This window comes from Peromyscus eremicus, chromosome 4 (assembly GCF_949786415.1).
Source record: "Peromyscus eremicus chromosome 4, PerEre_H2_v1, whole genome shotgun sequence".
Lineage (NCBI taxonomy): Eukaryota > Metazoa > Chordata > Mammalia > Rodentia > Cricetidae > Peromyscus > Peromyscus eremicus.
The window spans coordinates 140,789,822-140,805,375 of record NC_081419.1 but is presented as its reverse complement, the minus strand read 5'-3'; the positions used below and the strand labels follow the sequence as shown (position 1 = coordinate 140,805,375).

At 50.0% G+C, this 15,554-nt stretch overlaps 1 protein-coding gene across 1 annotated transcript in view; it reads left to right on the top strand.

Moving 5' to 3' along the window:
* The window catches only part of B4galt5 (beta-1,4-galactosyltransferase 5), a 57,444-nt gene extending 48,236 nt beyond the window's left edge, over positions 1 to 9,208 (top strand). The window contains exons 3-9 of the mRNA XM_059261941.1: positions 970 to 1,083; positions 2,316 to 2,440; positions 3,228 to 3,344; positions 4,265 to 4,452; positions 4,935 to 5,057; positions 8,213 to 8,314; positions 8,685 to 9,208. Coding sequence (XP_059117924.1) covers positions 970 to 1,083; positions 2,316 to 2,440; positions 3,228 to 3,344; positions 4,265 to 4,452; positions 4,935 to 5,057; positions 8,213 to 8,314; positions 8,685 to 8,832 — 917 coding nt within the window. The 3' untranslated portion in view covers positions 8,833 to 9,208. The remainder of the gene's footprint in view (positions 1 to 969; positions 1,084 to 2,315; positions 2,441 to 3,227; positions 3,345 to 4,264; positions 4,453 to 4,934; positions 5,058 to 8,212; positions 8,315 to 8,684) is intronic.
* The last annotated feature ends 6,346 nt before the right edge of the window (positions 9,209 to 15,554 follow it).

Here is a 15,554-nt window from a genome sequence, read left to right as displayed (position 1 = left end):
TGCCACATATGTACCTGGTGTCCACAGAGGCTAGAAGAGGACATTGGGTCTATGAGACTGGAGTTACAGATTGTTATGAGCTGTGGGTCTGGAGACTGAATTTGAGTCCTCTGCAAGAGCAGCCAGTGCTCTAACCACTGAGCCATCTCTCCCCCCCCCCCCCCCCTTTAAGGAAGCCATTGGAGAACCTGCTGGATAGTGAGTGAGACGAGGAAATTAGAACTTTCAAAAGTGAGGTTCAGGCCTGCATACAGGGTGAAGGTCATCTAGTGGCTCTGGTGAAGGGTCTGGGGGGTGGCGCTGTCACAGTAAGAAGGTGCCTGCCCTTCTCTGAGAGGCAGCGCAAAGGGAGGGCACAGTGCTGAACCAGGAACAATTCCATATAAAATTGAGGCCCAGAAGATGAGGACGGCTCCAAAAAACAGCATCACCTTCCACACTCCTCAGCTATGACCGATGTTTATGGCGTCTCCATATCAGCACCAAACATTGCCCTAAGTCCAGTTATGGCAAGTAATTGGGAGACTATAGGACCGGAAGGGTAAGGCATGGAGGCAGTGGAAAGGAAGTGTTCTGGCCTTCCTCATCTAAGGGACTTCGTAGAAGAGGTAACCAGAAATGGGGTACTGGGATGTGCTGCTTGGCTGTGAACAAGTGCAGATGCCCAGGTCAGAGGTCAGAGGTCAGAAGTGCTGGTAAAATAAGAGGGGTGTGTGTGGGGGGGGTGTGTCTGTGCTGTTTAGACTTGGTTCTGATTCCCACTGCCTGTAAACTGAGTACCAGAAGTCCACGGTGCCAGTGCAGATGAAGGGAGCCGTTGCAGCAGACCCTCTTTTCTTCCTGTGGTGGCCTTATAGTTTTAGCTCCAGCACTGAACCACCTGCTCCCACTAAGCTATAAACACTTGTGAGGAGCTGAAGGAATCAGCATGCTAGTGCCTGGCTGAGCTGTCTTATCTTCCCTTCCTAGATTATCCTCTGGACTTGAACCACAGTGAAGCCTTCCCCCCAACCACGACATTTCTTCCTGAAGATTTCACCTACTTCGCCAATCACCCTTGCCCAGAGAGGCTCCCTTCCATGAGTGAGTAGATCAGCTTGCCTCGTTGCTTCAGGGCAGTCTTTGGTTAACGTGGAAGGGAGAGTGTGACCAGCTGGCTTCCCGGCCTCTTTGAATAGTGAAAGGGCTCCCTGCCCTGGGAGTTGGGGCTGGAGGAATTCTTTGTGCCCCAGCTCCTCTTCAGCCAAACCTGCTGCTGGTGACCCACATTCTCAATGGTGCTGTGTTCTGCTCTTTGTGATGACCTTCTTAAGGTGTCCTGCAGGAAGATCTGGCCATGGCTTTCTCATTTTAGTATAAATTGCCCACTGGTTCTAACTGGTTTGACATAATAGACCTCTCTACCCACCTTCCTTCTTCTGTGTCATACTTGGTTCTTATTTGTACCCCCACTTCACTCCACATTTCTTTCCCATCCCATTCTGGCTAGTTGCTAGAGGTTATTTTCTTTTTGTTGTTTTTATTTTTGTTTTTTGAGATAGTGTCCTGGAACTCCCTTTGTAGACTAGGCTGGTTTCAAACTCACAGAGATCCGCCTGCCTCTGCCTCCTGAGTGCTGGGATTAAAGGCGTGCACCACCACGACCCAGCAAAAGTTATTTTCTTAACAAAATGCTGGTTTAAAGAAAATTCAAGCCATGCATGGTGGCCATGCCTTTAATCCCAACACTAGTACTCTAGCTGTCCTGGGACTCGATCTGTAGACTAGGCTGCCCTGAAACTCACAGAGATAGATCCTCCTGCCTCTGCCTCCTGAGGGCTGGAATCAAAGGCGTGCCCATGCCTGGCTTCCCTAGCACTTATGGTTTCATGTCATGGTTTCAGTTTGGGGGTTTTGTCAAAGATGAGTGCTCTGTGTTTGGGCACTACTAGTCAGAGCCCCTACTCACTGGTGGCTGGGGTGAGACAGGCAGCTGGCCTTGCTTCTGAATGATGCCAGGCCAAAGTGCACCACTCTCCTGCCCCTCCTCCAATGAATCCAGCTGCCCCTCAGAGGCTTTTTTGAAGGGCAAGCAGTTTATTGAGAAACAGGAGCTCCCTGTAGCAGGGAGGGGTCTTGAAAAAGAGCTGCCTCGCCTCAGTTTCAAGGTCTTCTTTTCTTTGCCCGCTTTGGCAGGAGCCGGCCTCTAAGGTCTTGTCCCTTTGGTACACTTCTTTGTCAGATGGCAGTGGCACACTAAAGGGCAGAGATGGAAAGAATAGGGCCAGGGCTCAGCCTGGGAAAGTCTTCATTGTTTTTCCTCCCTCTCTGTCCAGAGGGCCCAATAGACATAAACATGAGTGAAGTCAGAATGGACGATATTCACGAGCTCTTCTCCAGAGACCCAGCCATCAAGCTCGGAGGCCACTGGAAGCCTTCGGACTGTGTGCCTCGATGGAAGGTGGGCTATGAGTCAGACCCCAGGTGTTAGAAACACATCTGGGATTGCTGGGATTCCAGAGCTGTGACATCTAGGAACTTGCACTCTGCCTCTCATTTTCGAGAAATGGGTTTCCCCAAGGACTCTCCTGTAGCCATAGAGATTGGCAGCACCTTGTTGGTGTGTGGCGACATCGAACCCTTTTGTTCCCAGGCAGGATTATTTGCAGGAGAAAGGATCGGTAGATCAGCTGACATATTTGTGGACTGTGTCTCTGCAGAGCCGTGCTTCCTGTCTGGTCTCCCAAGTTCCTGGAAGATAGATAAATAGACTGCAGTATAAAGATCCAGCTGGACCTTCCGGCCTTTGTAGGAGGACTTTAGTCAGGAGAGGAGACAGAAACTTAAGGCCGTTCTTTGACCAAGTGTCAAATACAGTGCTTGGGTGCTGCTGGCCCTGGAGAGGTGGGCCACAACATGAGCCCCAGGATAAGCTTAGTGCACAGTAGCAGGTGTCCACAGATGTCCAGTGTGGAATGAGCTGTGTGCAGCATTGAGGTGCTTAGCTCCCTTTGTGTTTGCACACCTCTAGAAGGACCTTTGTGCAGACTCACCTTGGGTATGTGTGTCTCCTAGAGCTGCAGTCTAGACAGGGTCCCTTTGCTTCCATGGTGTCCTTGCTCACACAGGTCAGCATTAGAGGATGTCAGGGGGCCTCGGCACTCAAAAGGTTGCTCATCCGGGGTACCCGAACTGGGCAGCTAGGGCCAGCAGCTCACTGGTGGATTCCTGTCCTGTGGTCCCTGCAGGTGGCCATCCTCATCCCCTTCAGGAACCGCCATGAGCACCTCCCGGTCCTCCTGCGACACCTGCTGCCCATGCTTCAGCGCCAGCGCCTGCAGTTCGCCTTCTATGTGGTCGAGCAAGTGAGTGACCTTTAGTTCCCTTCTCAGCCCACAGTCTGGAACGCTGTAAGTGACAGTTGTCTTCAGTGTAAAGAGCCCAGGATGGCACTGTCCCCATGAGCTTGGCCCTCCCACATAAATCATTAATTAAGAAAATGCTCCATAGACTTGTCTACAGGCCATTCTTACGGAGGTGTTTTCTCAATTAAGAGTCTCTTTTCCTCCTGCCGTGGTGGCGCACGCCTTTAATCCCAGCACTGGGGAGGCAGAGACAGGTGGATCTCTGAGTTAGAGGCCAGTCTGGTCTACAGAGCGAGTTCCAGGATAGCCTGGGCTGTTACAGAGAAATCCTACCCTGTCTTGAAAAACAAAATCAAAAAAGTCTTTCTTCTTAGATATGTCTAGGTTTGTGTCAAATTGACAAATTTCAAAACCAATCAGCACTTTCCTTGCGCCTGTCCTGAGTGTATGTTTGGTACTGGCCGGGGTCAGTGAAGGTTCACATGTAGTTCAAGTAGACCATAACTAGTGTGAACTGGTTTCTACCTGCCACAGAATTTGTAATCCTCAAACATTAGTCTCTAGAGAGCTCAGTGACTGTTGTAGTGGGACCTTTAGAATAAACAAGCTGAGATGAGCACACTCTTGGACTAGATGTGTGAAATAGATGTGTGTGTAGCACAGACTTGAGACTTGGTAGAGTCCGGCCTGTTCCCTGCAAGTCCTGTGGCTGTGGGCCTCTGTCTTCAGCTGCGGCATGTGTCGGTGAGGTGCTCTCTGAAGAAACAAGACAGAATGCAGTGGTCTCCCTGGGTGACTGTGCGCTGAGCAGTGCTGCAGACCCTGTGGGCCCAGTGGTCTGTCCCTTTGGCTCCTAGGATCCCTTTTGGTGTACAGAGATGGCAGTAAAGTCTTTGTTTCAAGACCCTTTGTTCTTTCAGGTTGGCACCCAGCCCTTTAACCGAGCCATGCTCTTCAATGTCGGCTTTCAAGAAGCCATGAAGGACTTGGACTGGGACTGCCTGATCTTTCATGATGTGGATCATATACCCGAGAGCGACCGCAACTACTATGGCTGTGGACAGATGCCCAGGCACTTTGCGACCAAACTGGACAAATACATGTACCTGTGAGTGTCTCTTCCTCCCGAAAGGCCAGTTGCAGAAGTGAGGTGCAGCTGCTGTGACCAGCTGTGTCAGCTGGTGGTGGCTTACAGCGTGTAGGACTGTGTACAGGAGTTCAGCAGTGAGCTGGCATGGGGCCAAGTGTCACCATAAGTAGGCGGGGCCCTGGGGCTAGAAAGTGGGTCAGTAGTGGGACTGGGTGGGGGTGAAATGTTGGAGTGGTGACGGCCGGTGGTGGTGGAGGAGTAACTGAGCACTGATTGTGACCATGGTTGCACAACTCAGTCAGTGCACACTACGTAGTTGTGTGCTCTGTCACTCACTGCACAGTAGTTGTGTGAACTAGTTAGGAGCCTGGAGGGCTGCTCAGTTCCCTTGCCTGGCTGTGAGCCTCTAGGTTGCATCCGTGCAGTGCTGGAAAACAGAGACAAATTCATCAGGAAATTCAACTCTCCATCTTCTAACTCGGCTGCTGTCTTTCCTTCAGGCTTCCCTACGCAGAGTTTTTTGGTGGAGTAAGCGGCTTGACTGTAGAACAGTTTCGGAAAATCAATGGCTTTCCTAACGCCTTCTGGGGCTGGGGTGGAGAAGATGACGATCTGTGGAACAGGTACACACCCCACCCTGCCCCCCAACCCCATCACCATGTCTCAGAGACCAGGAGCTACACGTGTCACCCAGTATCCTTGCAGCTGTCAGTGGGAGCCTGGTAGGGTGTTTCCCGTGCACCGCCACCCCACTCCTCCACTTTTGCACACTTGTGCCCAGCTTTTGTCCCTTGTGAGCATCCACATTGCACAGCAGCAGCTCCACCCAACCTTTCCGACTGAATCTGGGAGCAGCTGCCTTATTTTCTTTCATGATGGAGATGAATATTGGGAGTCATGACTATTTGGAGTTTGTTTTTAAAATTATACAGTTATAACATTAAATAACAACAGAAAAAAACCTTCTAACTAAACTGAAAAGAATTTCTACTTCCTACTAAGGCAACTATTCTCATTTTCTCCTTTGACATATAAAAATAAACTTACATGACAGCTTAACAATTTTTTTATAAATCACAAGTATGGGCGCTGGAGAGATAACTCAGCAGTTAAGAGCACCTATTGCTCTTCCAGAGGATCTGAGTTTGGTTCCCAGCACATACATTGGGCAGCTCACAGCTGTCTGTAACTCTAGCTTCAGAAGATCCAGTGCCCTCTGTAAGCACCTGTACTCATGTGTACATACAAACATACACACGTAATTAAAAATGTAAAGATTAATTTGGGGCTGGAGAGATGGCTTGCTGCTTTAGAATACTTGGTGCTCTTGCTGAGGACCTGGGTTCAATTCCCAGCACCCACATGACAGCTCACAATTGTCTATTATAACTCCAATTCCAAGGGATCTGATACCCTCTTCTGACCTCCAAGGACACCACCAGGCTTGCACAAGATGCTTATACATATACATAAAGTTAAAAAAATTTTTTCAATACTTAAATGTTAGAAAGAAAGAAAATAGTAGCTCTTGTGGTATCTTCTCAGACCTATGATTTCAGTTTGGGAAGCTGTGGAGAAGAGAGTTCTTGGAATTCAAAGCCAGCCTAAGCTACCTAGTAAGACTCTTCCTTCATAGACCAGGGGAAGGAAGAAGTATGCTAACTGTAAAATTCATATGAGAATAAAAATAAGTTGCCTCAGTCTACACAGCCCAAAACAAGATGGTTACATTTCAGTGTCTTAAAGCAGAGAAGTGAACCACGTCAGACCTGTGTGGGTTTATCAGACCATACGTGGCACTTGCCTCAGTCCCAGGGTAAGTGTCCCTGCTTGGGGCTGAGTGATGTCAGTGTTAGAAACACATGGTGTCGTGTGTGGGATGCTGTCTGAAACTTACCCAGCTTCCTGCTGGCACTTCTAGCCTTCAGTGTTCCCATGCATACCGGTAGTTACTTAGCAGATCGCCTCATTCCCACTGGTACTTAGGAGAAGGTCTTAGAAATAAATTTGGTCAGAATGTGATGTGTTAGGGTTCTTGAGCCATAGTGTTTTATTTATTTATTTATTGTTTGTTTGTTTGTTTGTTTTCGAGACAAGGTTCTCTGTGTAACAGTCCTGGCTGTCCTGGAACTTACTCTGTAGATCAGGCTGGCCTCGAACCCACAGAGACCACCTGCCTCTGTCTCCCAAGTGCTGGGATTAAAGGCGTGCACCCCCCCACCCCCCACCCCCAGCTTGAGCCATGTTATAACATGTTCCCTGTGGCTCTCTGTGCGCTATGCCCCACGTCAGTGGAACCTCCCCAAGCTGAGGGGTGGAGCACCTGGTAGCCTGTTCACAGATCTGTCCCTGCCGTCTGTAGCTTCCTGCAGGTGGAGACCTGAGGTGGGTGTTGGGCTCGTTCTCAGTGGCTCTCCACTTTGTTTTTTTCTGACAGGGTCTGTCACTGAAGCTGGAGCTCATCGATTCAGCTAGGCTGGCTAGCACTGAACTCCAGGGTCAGCTGTCCATCCCTCTCCCCTGCCCAGTGCTGGGGTTCTAGACACACAACACTGTGCTCAGCTTTTACGTGGGTTCTCGAAGACCCCAGCTCAAGTCCTCATGCTTGCAGGTTGGCACTCATCCACTGAGCTGTCTTCCCATAGCCACCGTTTTCAATAGCAGTTCCATGGTCTTGCCACAGACAGAAATGCTAGTTAATCTGCTGGTGGGCATTCGATGGGAGTGTGCCATCCTTTGTTCACATACGCGGGCGTCTCTCCAGTTAATTCAATGCCTAGTGTGACTACATAGTCAAGAAACACATTGTGACAGCTCCTGGGGTGTGGCTCAGGGATGGAGGACTTTCCTAGCGTGCACTAGCTGACCACACACACACACACACACACACACACACACACACAGCGGGGAGATGGCTCAGTTGTGAAAGTGCTAAATTTGATCTCTGAAACCATGATTTTTGTTTTTTTAAAAGCTAGGACTGGTGGCTCTATTAAAATGCTGTGATAAAACACCATGACCAAGGCAACATCTAGAAGAAAGGGTTTATTTGGGCTTATGGTTCCAGAGGGTGAGTGTACATCATGGAAGGGAGGCAGCAGCAGGCATGATGGCTGGAGCAGGCTGCTGAGAGCATACATCTCAACCTCAAGCATGAAGCAGAGAGAACAAACTGAAAATGGGTTTAAACTCAAAGCTGGCTTCCAATGACTGACTTCTTCCAGAATGCCTATGGGGGACATTTCTCATTCAGACCACCATACAAGCATATGCCTTTCATCCCAGCCCTGGAGAGGTAGAGGCAGGAGGATCTCTGTGAGTTCCAGGTCAAGCAGGTCTATATAGGGAGTTTTAGGCTAGTCAGAACCACACAGTGAGACCTTGTCTCAAAAAAAGTCGTTGGTCTCAATAGCACATGTCTATACCCCCAGCAGTGGGAAAGTGGAGCCGGCAGATCCCCTGGGCTAGCCAGCCACAGCCTATCCTATGTGGTAAGCGCCAGGCCAATGGGGGACCTTGTTTCCAAAAAGACAAGTTTCATAGTGCCTGAGGAATGACATGCAAGATTGTCATCTGACCATCTCTCTAAGCACGTGCATGCATACACACACACACACATACACACACACACACCAGGAAATGTTAGCTAGTTAAACATCAGATCAGTTAGAGGAGTGAGAAGGTACTTGGACATTGTTGGAGAGACTGTAAGGTGTCTTAGGGTTTACTAGTCTCTGGGTCTTCAGCATCTCACTGATGTCCCTTTGGTTTTGGACAGGGTACAAAATGCAGGCTATTCTGTGAGCCGGCCAGAAGGGGACACGGGAAAATACAAGTCCATTCCTCACCACCATCGAGGAGAAGTCCAGTTTCTTGGAAGGTTGGTATCGTTTATCTGGCTGTATCGCCCATCTGCCCCTGTGATGTGGCCGGGTGTCACGGGTGTCTGTTCTGATTAACCAAGGTAGACATTTTGGGTGACCATTGGTGAGATTTAGATGCCTGGGTCTTCTGTGCAGCCTGAGACAGTTGGGATCACCTTCTGCCAGCCCCTGCACTATGAAGGTGTCTCCAAGGGAGTGGCAGGGCTCTAAGCTTGGCTGCTTTTTGTCCCCTCCTCTAATCTTTCGGGGCGTCTCCACTCTGACCTGGGGCCTGTCTCCTGAGCCTCCGTTTCCTGTGGCCTGCGGGGTGTTAGATGTGATGCTGGGAAGCTGGCTCTGAGTCCCTCTCTGTCCTCGGCTTCCCAGGTACGCTTTGCTGAGGAAGTCAAAGGAGCGGCAAGGGCTAGACGGCCTCAACAACCTCAACTACTTTGCAAACGTCACGTACGACGCCTTGTATAAAAACATAACTGTCAACTTGACACCCGAGCTGGCTCAGGTGACTGAGTACTGAAATGTGGAGAGAAGCCGCGTCCGCCTACCCACCACCCCCTCAGAAGCGCTGTGATGTGCCATCCTGGGGGCCAACACAGGACGAGGACAGGAAGAGAGTGGAGTGCCGGACTGTAGGGTTCCAGAAAACTGTCACAGAGTACACGCACAAAGGCCTTCGCTGTAGGCTCAAACAGGGACAGGAGGCTTGGGGACACCTCTCATCAGCACTGGCTTCATTCTACAAGACAGACGTCTGCCCTGCTGCTCTCTTCTGTCCCCACCCCAGGGCCAGGCTAGGTGCCCCTCGCATAGATGGATGGCCGAGCCCAGAGGCCACCATGGCCAGCCACCCCTGGCTTGAAGTAGGAGGACCACCACACCGTTCATTCTCCGCATCTCCAGTGACTTCTTTGTTTTCATTTTCTTTAGTTTTGGGTCTTTCTTTCTTTTCTTTCTTTCCTTCCTTTCTTCCTTCCTTTCTTCCTTCCTTCCTTCCTTTCTTTCTTTTTTCTTTCCTTTCTTTTCTTTTCTTTTTTTTTTTTTTAAGAAAATTACCTGCTTTGGTGGGGACTAAGGGTGGAGGGGAGGGACCTGGGATGGTAGACACATTAACAGTCACTTCTTGAAGAAGTGTAATTGTAAATAAGCCATGTAAAATGCCTTTTTAAAGTTTAATTTTATAGCTGGCTCCACTTGAAAGTCAGGGCTTCATATGTTAGATGACCTTGGGGGGCAAACATAACTGAGTTACCACACAGTTGAAGAACATCATCTCCCAAATCCCTGTCGTTTCAGAAGGGAGTGGACACAGGGCAGAGCAAAGAACCTGTCACTACAGCCCATCCCCTCCCCTCCCCTCCCCCTCCTGCAGGGTCTTCCTCAGAGACCTAACAGCTAAGCAGGGACTGCTCTTAGTGCCACAGTGCTCTCCGCTCTTACAGACCCCTCAGTGCCGGGGTGTGTGGGGGTTGGGGGGGCAGGGGCTGGAGAACAGGAAGTTTGAGGCCAGTGTGGGCTACATAGCAAGTTCCAGGCCAACCTGTGCTGTGTAGCAGGGTCCCCCTCCTTCAGGAGGGGTGACACTGTGCGTACCCCAGCTCTCTGGACCTTGTTTTGTCCTTCAACATCCCAGAGTCACTGTTGGGTGACGTTCCCCTTTCTTTGGAACTGGCCTTGTTTCTCAGAGTGTGCCTGCGTGACCAGCTGGCTTCAGTGGTTTCTGTTTCCCTTTTTGGTTTCTGGGAAGATGCTGTGTTGTGCTAACAAGCAGTCGATTGGGGAGGGCTTGGACCAAGGAGCAGGTGGCACTGGGGTGCTGTGTGTCAGCCAAGGTCCAGGTGAGCTCTCACCAGAGCTTTGCCAGGCAGCCAGCAGAGGGCCCCCTGCTTCCTGATGGCCGTTCTAAGCTGCACTCAAAAGGGTTCCTCCTTCCTGAGCCAAAGCCCTTTCCTGTGTCTGCCTCTGCTGCAGCCCTGTCCCTAAAGCAGGGCTCTGTGGTGAGGAGTGCTTTCTTGAGGCCTCCAGCTTCTGTTCTTTGCCTTTTTGCCTTCAGCCCTTGATGTTCATGGTTTACATAGGTGGGTGTGGGGTGTGTAAATATGTGGGGTTGGGGTTTTTGCACCGCACAAGTTGGTTCTGTGGACATATGATCCCCCAGACTGTGGGAGTGATTGGCCAGGCCTTGTTTTTTTTCCCTTGTTTTTGTTCTTTTTGTAGACTAGAGTGGTATCTAGGGAACAGATGGCATTGCAGAACGCTTCCCGCTCGTATGAGAGAGCAGGTGCCTGCCCTTGAGAGCGCTGGTGAGCTGCGTCATCGGTTTGCACTGGCAAGGAGCTGCACGGCCGCGTTGACTTGCCTTTGTCTTACGGTACACACAGCAATGCAGACTGTGATGGTCCCCATCCCGACCCTCTGCCCTTCTCTCGTCATTCTGCAGTGGTGGGGGTGAAACTCACGGCCTCAGCGTGCCAAGCCAGAGCTCTGCCACCGAGCCGTGGGCCCAGCCCTCCCTCCCTCATTCCCGTTTGGGCACTGAGGGCCAGGAGCTGCTTTCAGTGTGGCAGAGCCATGGTCCTTTGGAGGGGCTTCCAGGGAGGGACAGAGGCGCATGCAGCATGTGTCCCGGTTGAAGGTCTGCGTCCTCACACTTGCCACAGGGTACTGCTTTGGGCCAAAGGCTGATACTTGATTTAAGAAAGAAAACGCCGATTTGGGGACAAAAGAAAAGGTCTTTTTACTGTTCAAAGTGGGGTCACTTCTGTTCTTTTGCAATCATGTCCAAGTTTGTTTTTAGTGTGGACTCTCAGTGGGCACTGTCGATCATTGTCCACCAAGTCACATGCTGAGTGGGAAATGTCACAGTCAGAACCATACCGCCAGGCCACACGCTAGGCCACAGGATGCTTAAAGAAAATTCAGCGAGAAGCGAGTGTGACCTTGGTGTAGTCTGGCAGCTGAGATTATTCAATGCTACAGATGAGTGACCCTTAAACCGGCCTTGCCCTGGACTGCCTTGTGTCTGGAAGGTTCCCCTTCACACAGGGCTGCGTTTGGGGGGAGAGGGGTTTTGTAGAACTTTGATTTTGCTAAAACAGGGACTCTTGTCAACGCTTCCCTTCCTCAGAGGATGGTGGCAGAGCAGCCGCACGTGTACTGACTCTACCACACACCACTGATGAGGCAGTGAACGCAGCTAGCTTATTCCATCATTACTCCTGTTTGTTTTGAGCTTGCTCTCTGTTTTAAAAGGTGCCAGGGGTACATTTTTGCACTGAAATCTAAAGATGTTTTAAAAACACTTTTCACAGAAAAAGTCCTTTGTCATTACATTATTCACTCATGTGTTTGTACATTTTTGTATGTTAATTTATGAATGATTTTTTCAGTAAAAAATACATATTCAAGAACCAAACTTTGGTGGTTGTCTCTGTCTAATTGCCTTTCAGGGAGGTTCCTCCTCCTCTGTAGAACACCACACATAGGTGACAGTTTGGTTCTAGAACATTATCTATGGCCAGTCCTGGGTTGCTTTCTACCTGATTCTACTCACAGATTGTAATCACAGATTTTTATGAATTGGGAGTTTACCATTTTGTGTGTGTGTGTGTGTGTGTGTGTGTGTGTGTGTGTGTGTGTGTGTGTCTGTTTGCCTTGTTTTCCAGTCTCCTGTAGCCCAGGCTGACCACAAACCTGTTATATATTTGTACTTGAAGATGACCTTGAGCTTCTGATAGGTGTGCACCACCAAGTATGTGTGGTTCTGGGGGATAGAACTCAGACTTGATGCATGGTCGCCCAGCTCTCCACCAGTGGAGCACCAGCCCCATCTTTCTTACCGTTTTATTTTATGAGTGTAGATGTTTGCCTGAATGTCTGTGCCCATTGTGTATGTTTGGTGCCTACAAAAGCCAGAAGTGGACATTGGCTCACCTGGAACTGGAGTTATAGATGGTTATGAGCCACCATGTAGGTGGTGGGAATTGAACTTGGGTCTTCTGCAAGAGTAGTGTGTGCTCTTAACTGTTGAGCCATCTGTCCAGCCCTCTACCCCCCAGTATTTCTTTTCTTTATAATAGAGGGCACAGCCGTGTACCTAGGCACTGGGAACAGATAGGTAAAATAAGCAAGCTGTCTGAGGCGGCCCAGTCCATAGTATGTGCTGGGAATAAGGCCTGGCTGATACTTGGTCAGGGAGGAAGCCTAGTGAGGTGGAGCTGGGTGAGGTAATCTACATGCCCACAGCAATAGAAAGCATTGAAGCTGGGCAGGGTCTGTAGGTCCGGGAAGGAGGATTGGCACATCCTGGGGGAATGGAGTTGGAGTATTCAGCAGGCAGGGCTGTATGTGGTAGGATTCCACAGCAGGATCTAGGATGTTAGCAGCTGAGGGCCAGAGAGAAGCAGAAACGGAGGGCTGGTGCAGGTGTGATGGAAGAGGCTGGGGTGGGACCCCGGGACTGGCCAGGGCTGGAGAATGGAGGAGCCCTTGGGAGCTGCCAGCTTCCCGCTTGCACGGCACCATTTTTGGTATTATGTTTAAGGGGTTGGAGACCACAAAGTAAAACCAGCAAGTGGGCAGCTGTGTGCTCTGGGGAGGGCATCAGGGGAGAGACCATCCAGGCCCAGTGGGTCAGTCCCTCAGAGGAGTGAGGGTACAGGAATGGAGAGTTGGGGCAGAGGGGCTGGAGAACCGGATTCATGGGGTCGGGGGTCACAGAGAACAAGAAGAAGCGTGGATCTAGGTCTGGGAGGTTGTGGGGCTGTCAACGGGAAGCATGGAGAAAATCAGGCATTTCAAGAAGCGTTGAACTCAGTCCAAAAGGGACAAAGGAGGAAGGATAGAAAACTGCAAATTGGTGGTGGGGAAGCCGGGTACTGTGCTCCAGGGAAGGTGGCAGGAAGACCCAGGGGTGCTGGCCCCGAGGAGCTGGCTGAATGCTGCAGGGAAGGTCTCAACACCAGCCGGAGGGAGCCATTTTACTGACAGATGCGACATCATGGGACAGGCTCCATCCAGTGAGCAGAACTGAATTTGTCAGAATGCATTCCCACCACTCCTGGCAGAATGGCCTCTACCTGCCAGCGTCCTGCCATGAGGAACGTGTCCTGAGGTCCCTGTTTGTGCAGAACGTGCTGTGAAGATGTCCACATCCCCTTCCTCTAGAGAAATGCATCCCGTCTCGATTTCACACTTGACCTTCACCTGACTCTCCTGTGGGACTGAGGGTGGGGCAGTGGGCTGTGCTTCGTTATAGGGTATCCAGCAGCCTCTACCACTAAGTGCCAACCAAAAAAAAAAAAAAAAAAAGTCACCAGACTTCAAATGACTCAGGAGGCGATTGCTTTAGGGAAATGGAAGCCAAGAACACTTGAGGTCAGAAAGTGAGCTGCAGAGCATCGCCCTAGGGAAAGCCCTGAGGCCCTAGCATCATACTGCTGCTTTTTGTTATGGGCTTTTAAAAGCTTTTCCAGGCATAGCCTACATGTAATTTATCCTAAAAGCAATAAATGAGTTTATGTTTGGGGGTGGGGGAGTGTTGAGTCCCCTCTTTAATAGTTTGCCTACATATTTACATGTGTGGAGGATAAGGACATGATTTGTAAAAGGCCCTGTGATTGATCCATTACCTTATAGTTTCACAAGTGTCACCTCCACCGAGAGCTCTGTGTGAACACCCAGGCTAAGGCACTATTCCCTCCCACTCTCTTCCATTCTGCTTCTCTGGCCTCTTCCAGACTCCCCTCTTCATCACACTGTTAGGTCTCAAACCTGGGACAAATTGTTGAAATGCCTATTAACATATCAAAGTGGACTCTGCCTGCCAGGTTCTCCCAGCATCCCTCAGTCCCTACTTGATACAGGGTCCTCGTGGCTGGCATGCCGGCCCCTACCCTCAACTTCTCCATCCAGGGACTGGGCTGGCTTTCCAGCCCCCAGCTTCTCTGATTCCTATGTAACCCAGCCATCTTGGTTACAGACCCTTTGCCTCTTGGTCTCTTGGCTCTCCCTACCCCTTCTCCTCACATGACCCTGAGCCAGGTCATGTTCACTCCGGACTCTTCCAGATGTCTCTGCCTCTGGCTATGCTCTCCAGTATATCTACAATAAACCTTCTCCTCCACCATACCTAGGAGCAGTCATGTCCTCCTTTTCTTTCTTTCTTTCTTTATTTATTTTTTTCATTCACACACAACATTTGTATTGTTTTCAGTAGGGTGGGGAGCATTGCAACTGAAATGTGTCACCTGAAGGGAGGAGCCCTTTTTCCCTGCTGGATGGCCAGTCAATAACTCCTCCTGGGTGTGGTGGTGGCATAGCGGTCAGGCAGAGGCAGGAGGATTGCTGAGTTTGCAGCCAGCATGGTCTACATTTTCAGTTCCAGGCCAGTTGGAGCGACACAGTGAGACCCTGTCTCAGAGGGAAAAAAAGTCTTCCTGCCAACGGTCCCCAAATGATAGTTGATGTTTTGTTTGTTTTCTGGCTTATTGATCTGTCTTCTTCCACCAGTGATAACTCATGGGGGAAGGGTCATTGGTTCTTACTGCTGTCTAGAGCAGGGTCTGACGGGAGATGCTACTGAATGATGTGGCAAATGCTGTGGAACAATCCTTTTCTACACTATGAATGTGTATTAATCTTCATTGGCTAACAGAAAGCTGACAGGCCAGTAGCTGGGCAGGAAGTTAGGTGGGAAAGCCAAACTGGGAATGCTGGGAAGAAGGAGGAGGAGTCAGAGGAGTTGCCAGCCGGAGTCAGACACACAAAATTTGCTAGAGGTAAAGGTCATGACCCTTGGAGCAGTACATGGATTAATAGAAATGGGTTAAATTGTAAGAGCTAGTTAGTAACAAGCCTGAGGTATTGGCCGAGCATTTATAATTAATGTAAGCCTCTGTGTGGTAATTTGGGAAGTGGCTGCGGGGTATTTGGGAACAGGCAGTTGGGACAGAAGACATCAGTTTACAGGGAAATGAATGAATGAAATGTTCCTACTAGCTTTCTGTCGCTGTCTATTGATGTGAAGAGACACCATGACCATGGCAACTCTTATGAAAGAAAGTGTTTAATTGTCTTGCTTACAGTTTCAGGGGTCAGTAGTGTTCAGTTGGAGCCTCAGGCTCACCCCTGTGCAGTCCGGAAAGCCCCACTCCTGTCTCTCTCTTTCTCCAAACCCTGCCTGCTCAGAGTCTCAGAACAAAGGAAAAGCACCAAAAGCCCAGTCCCCATCCTTGGCGGCTA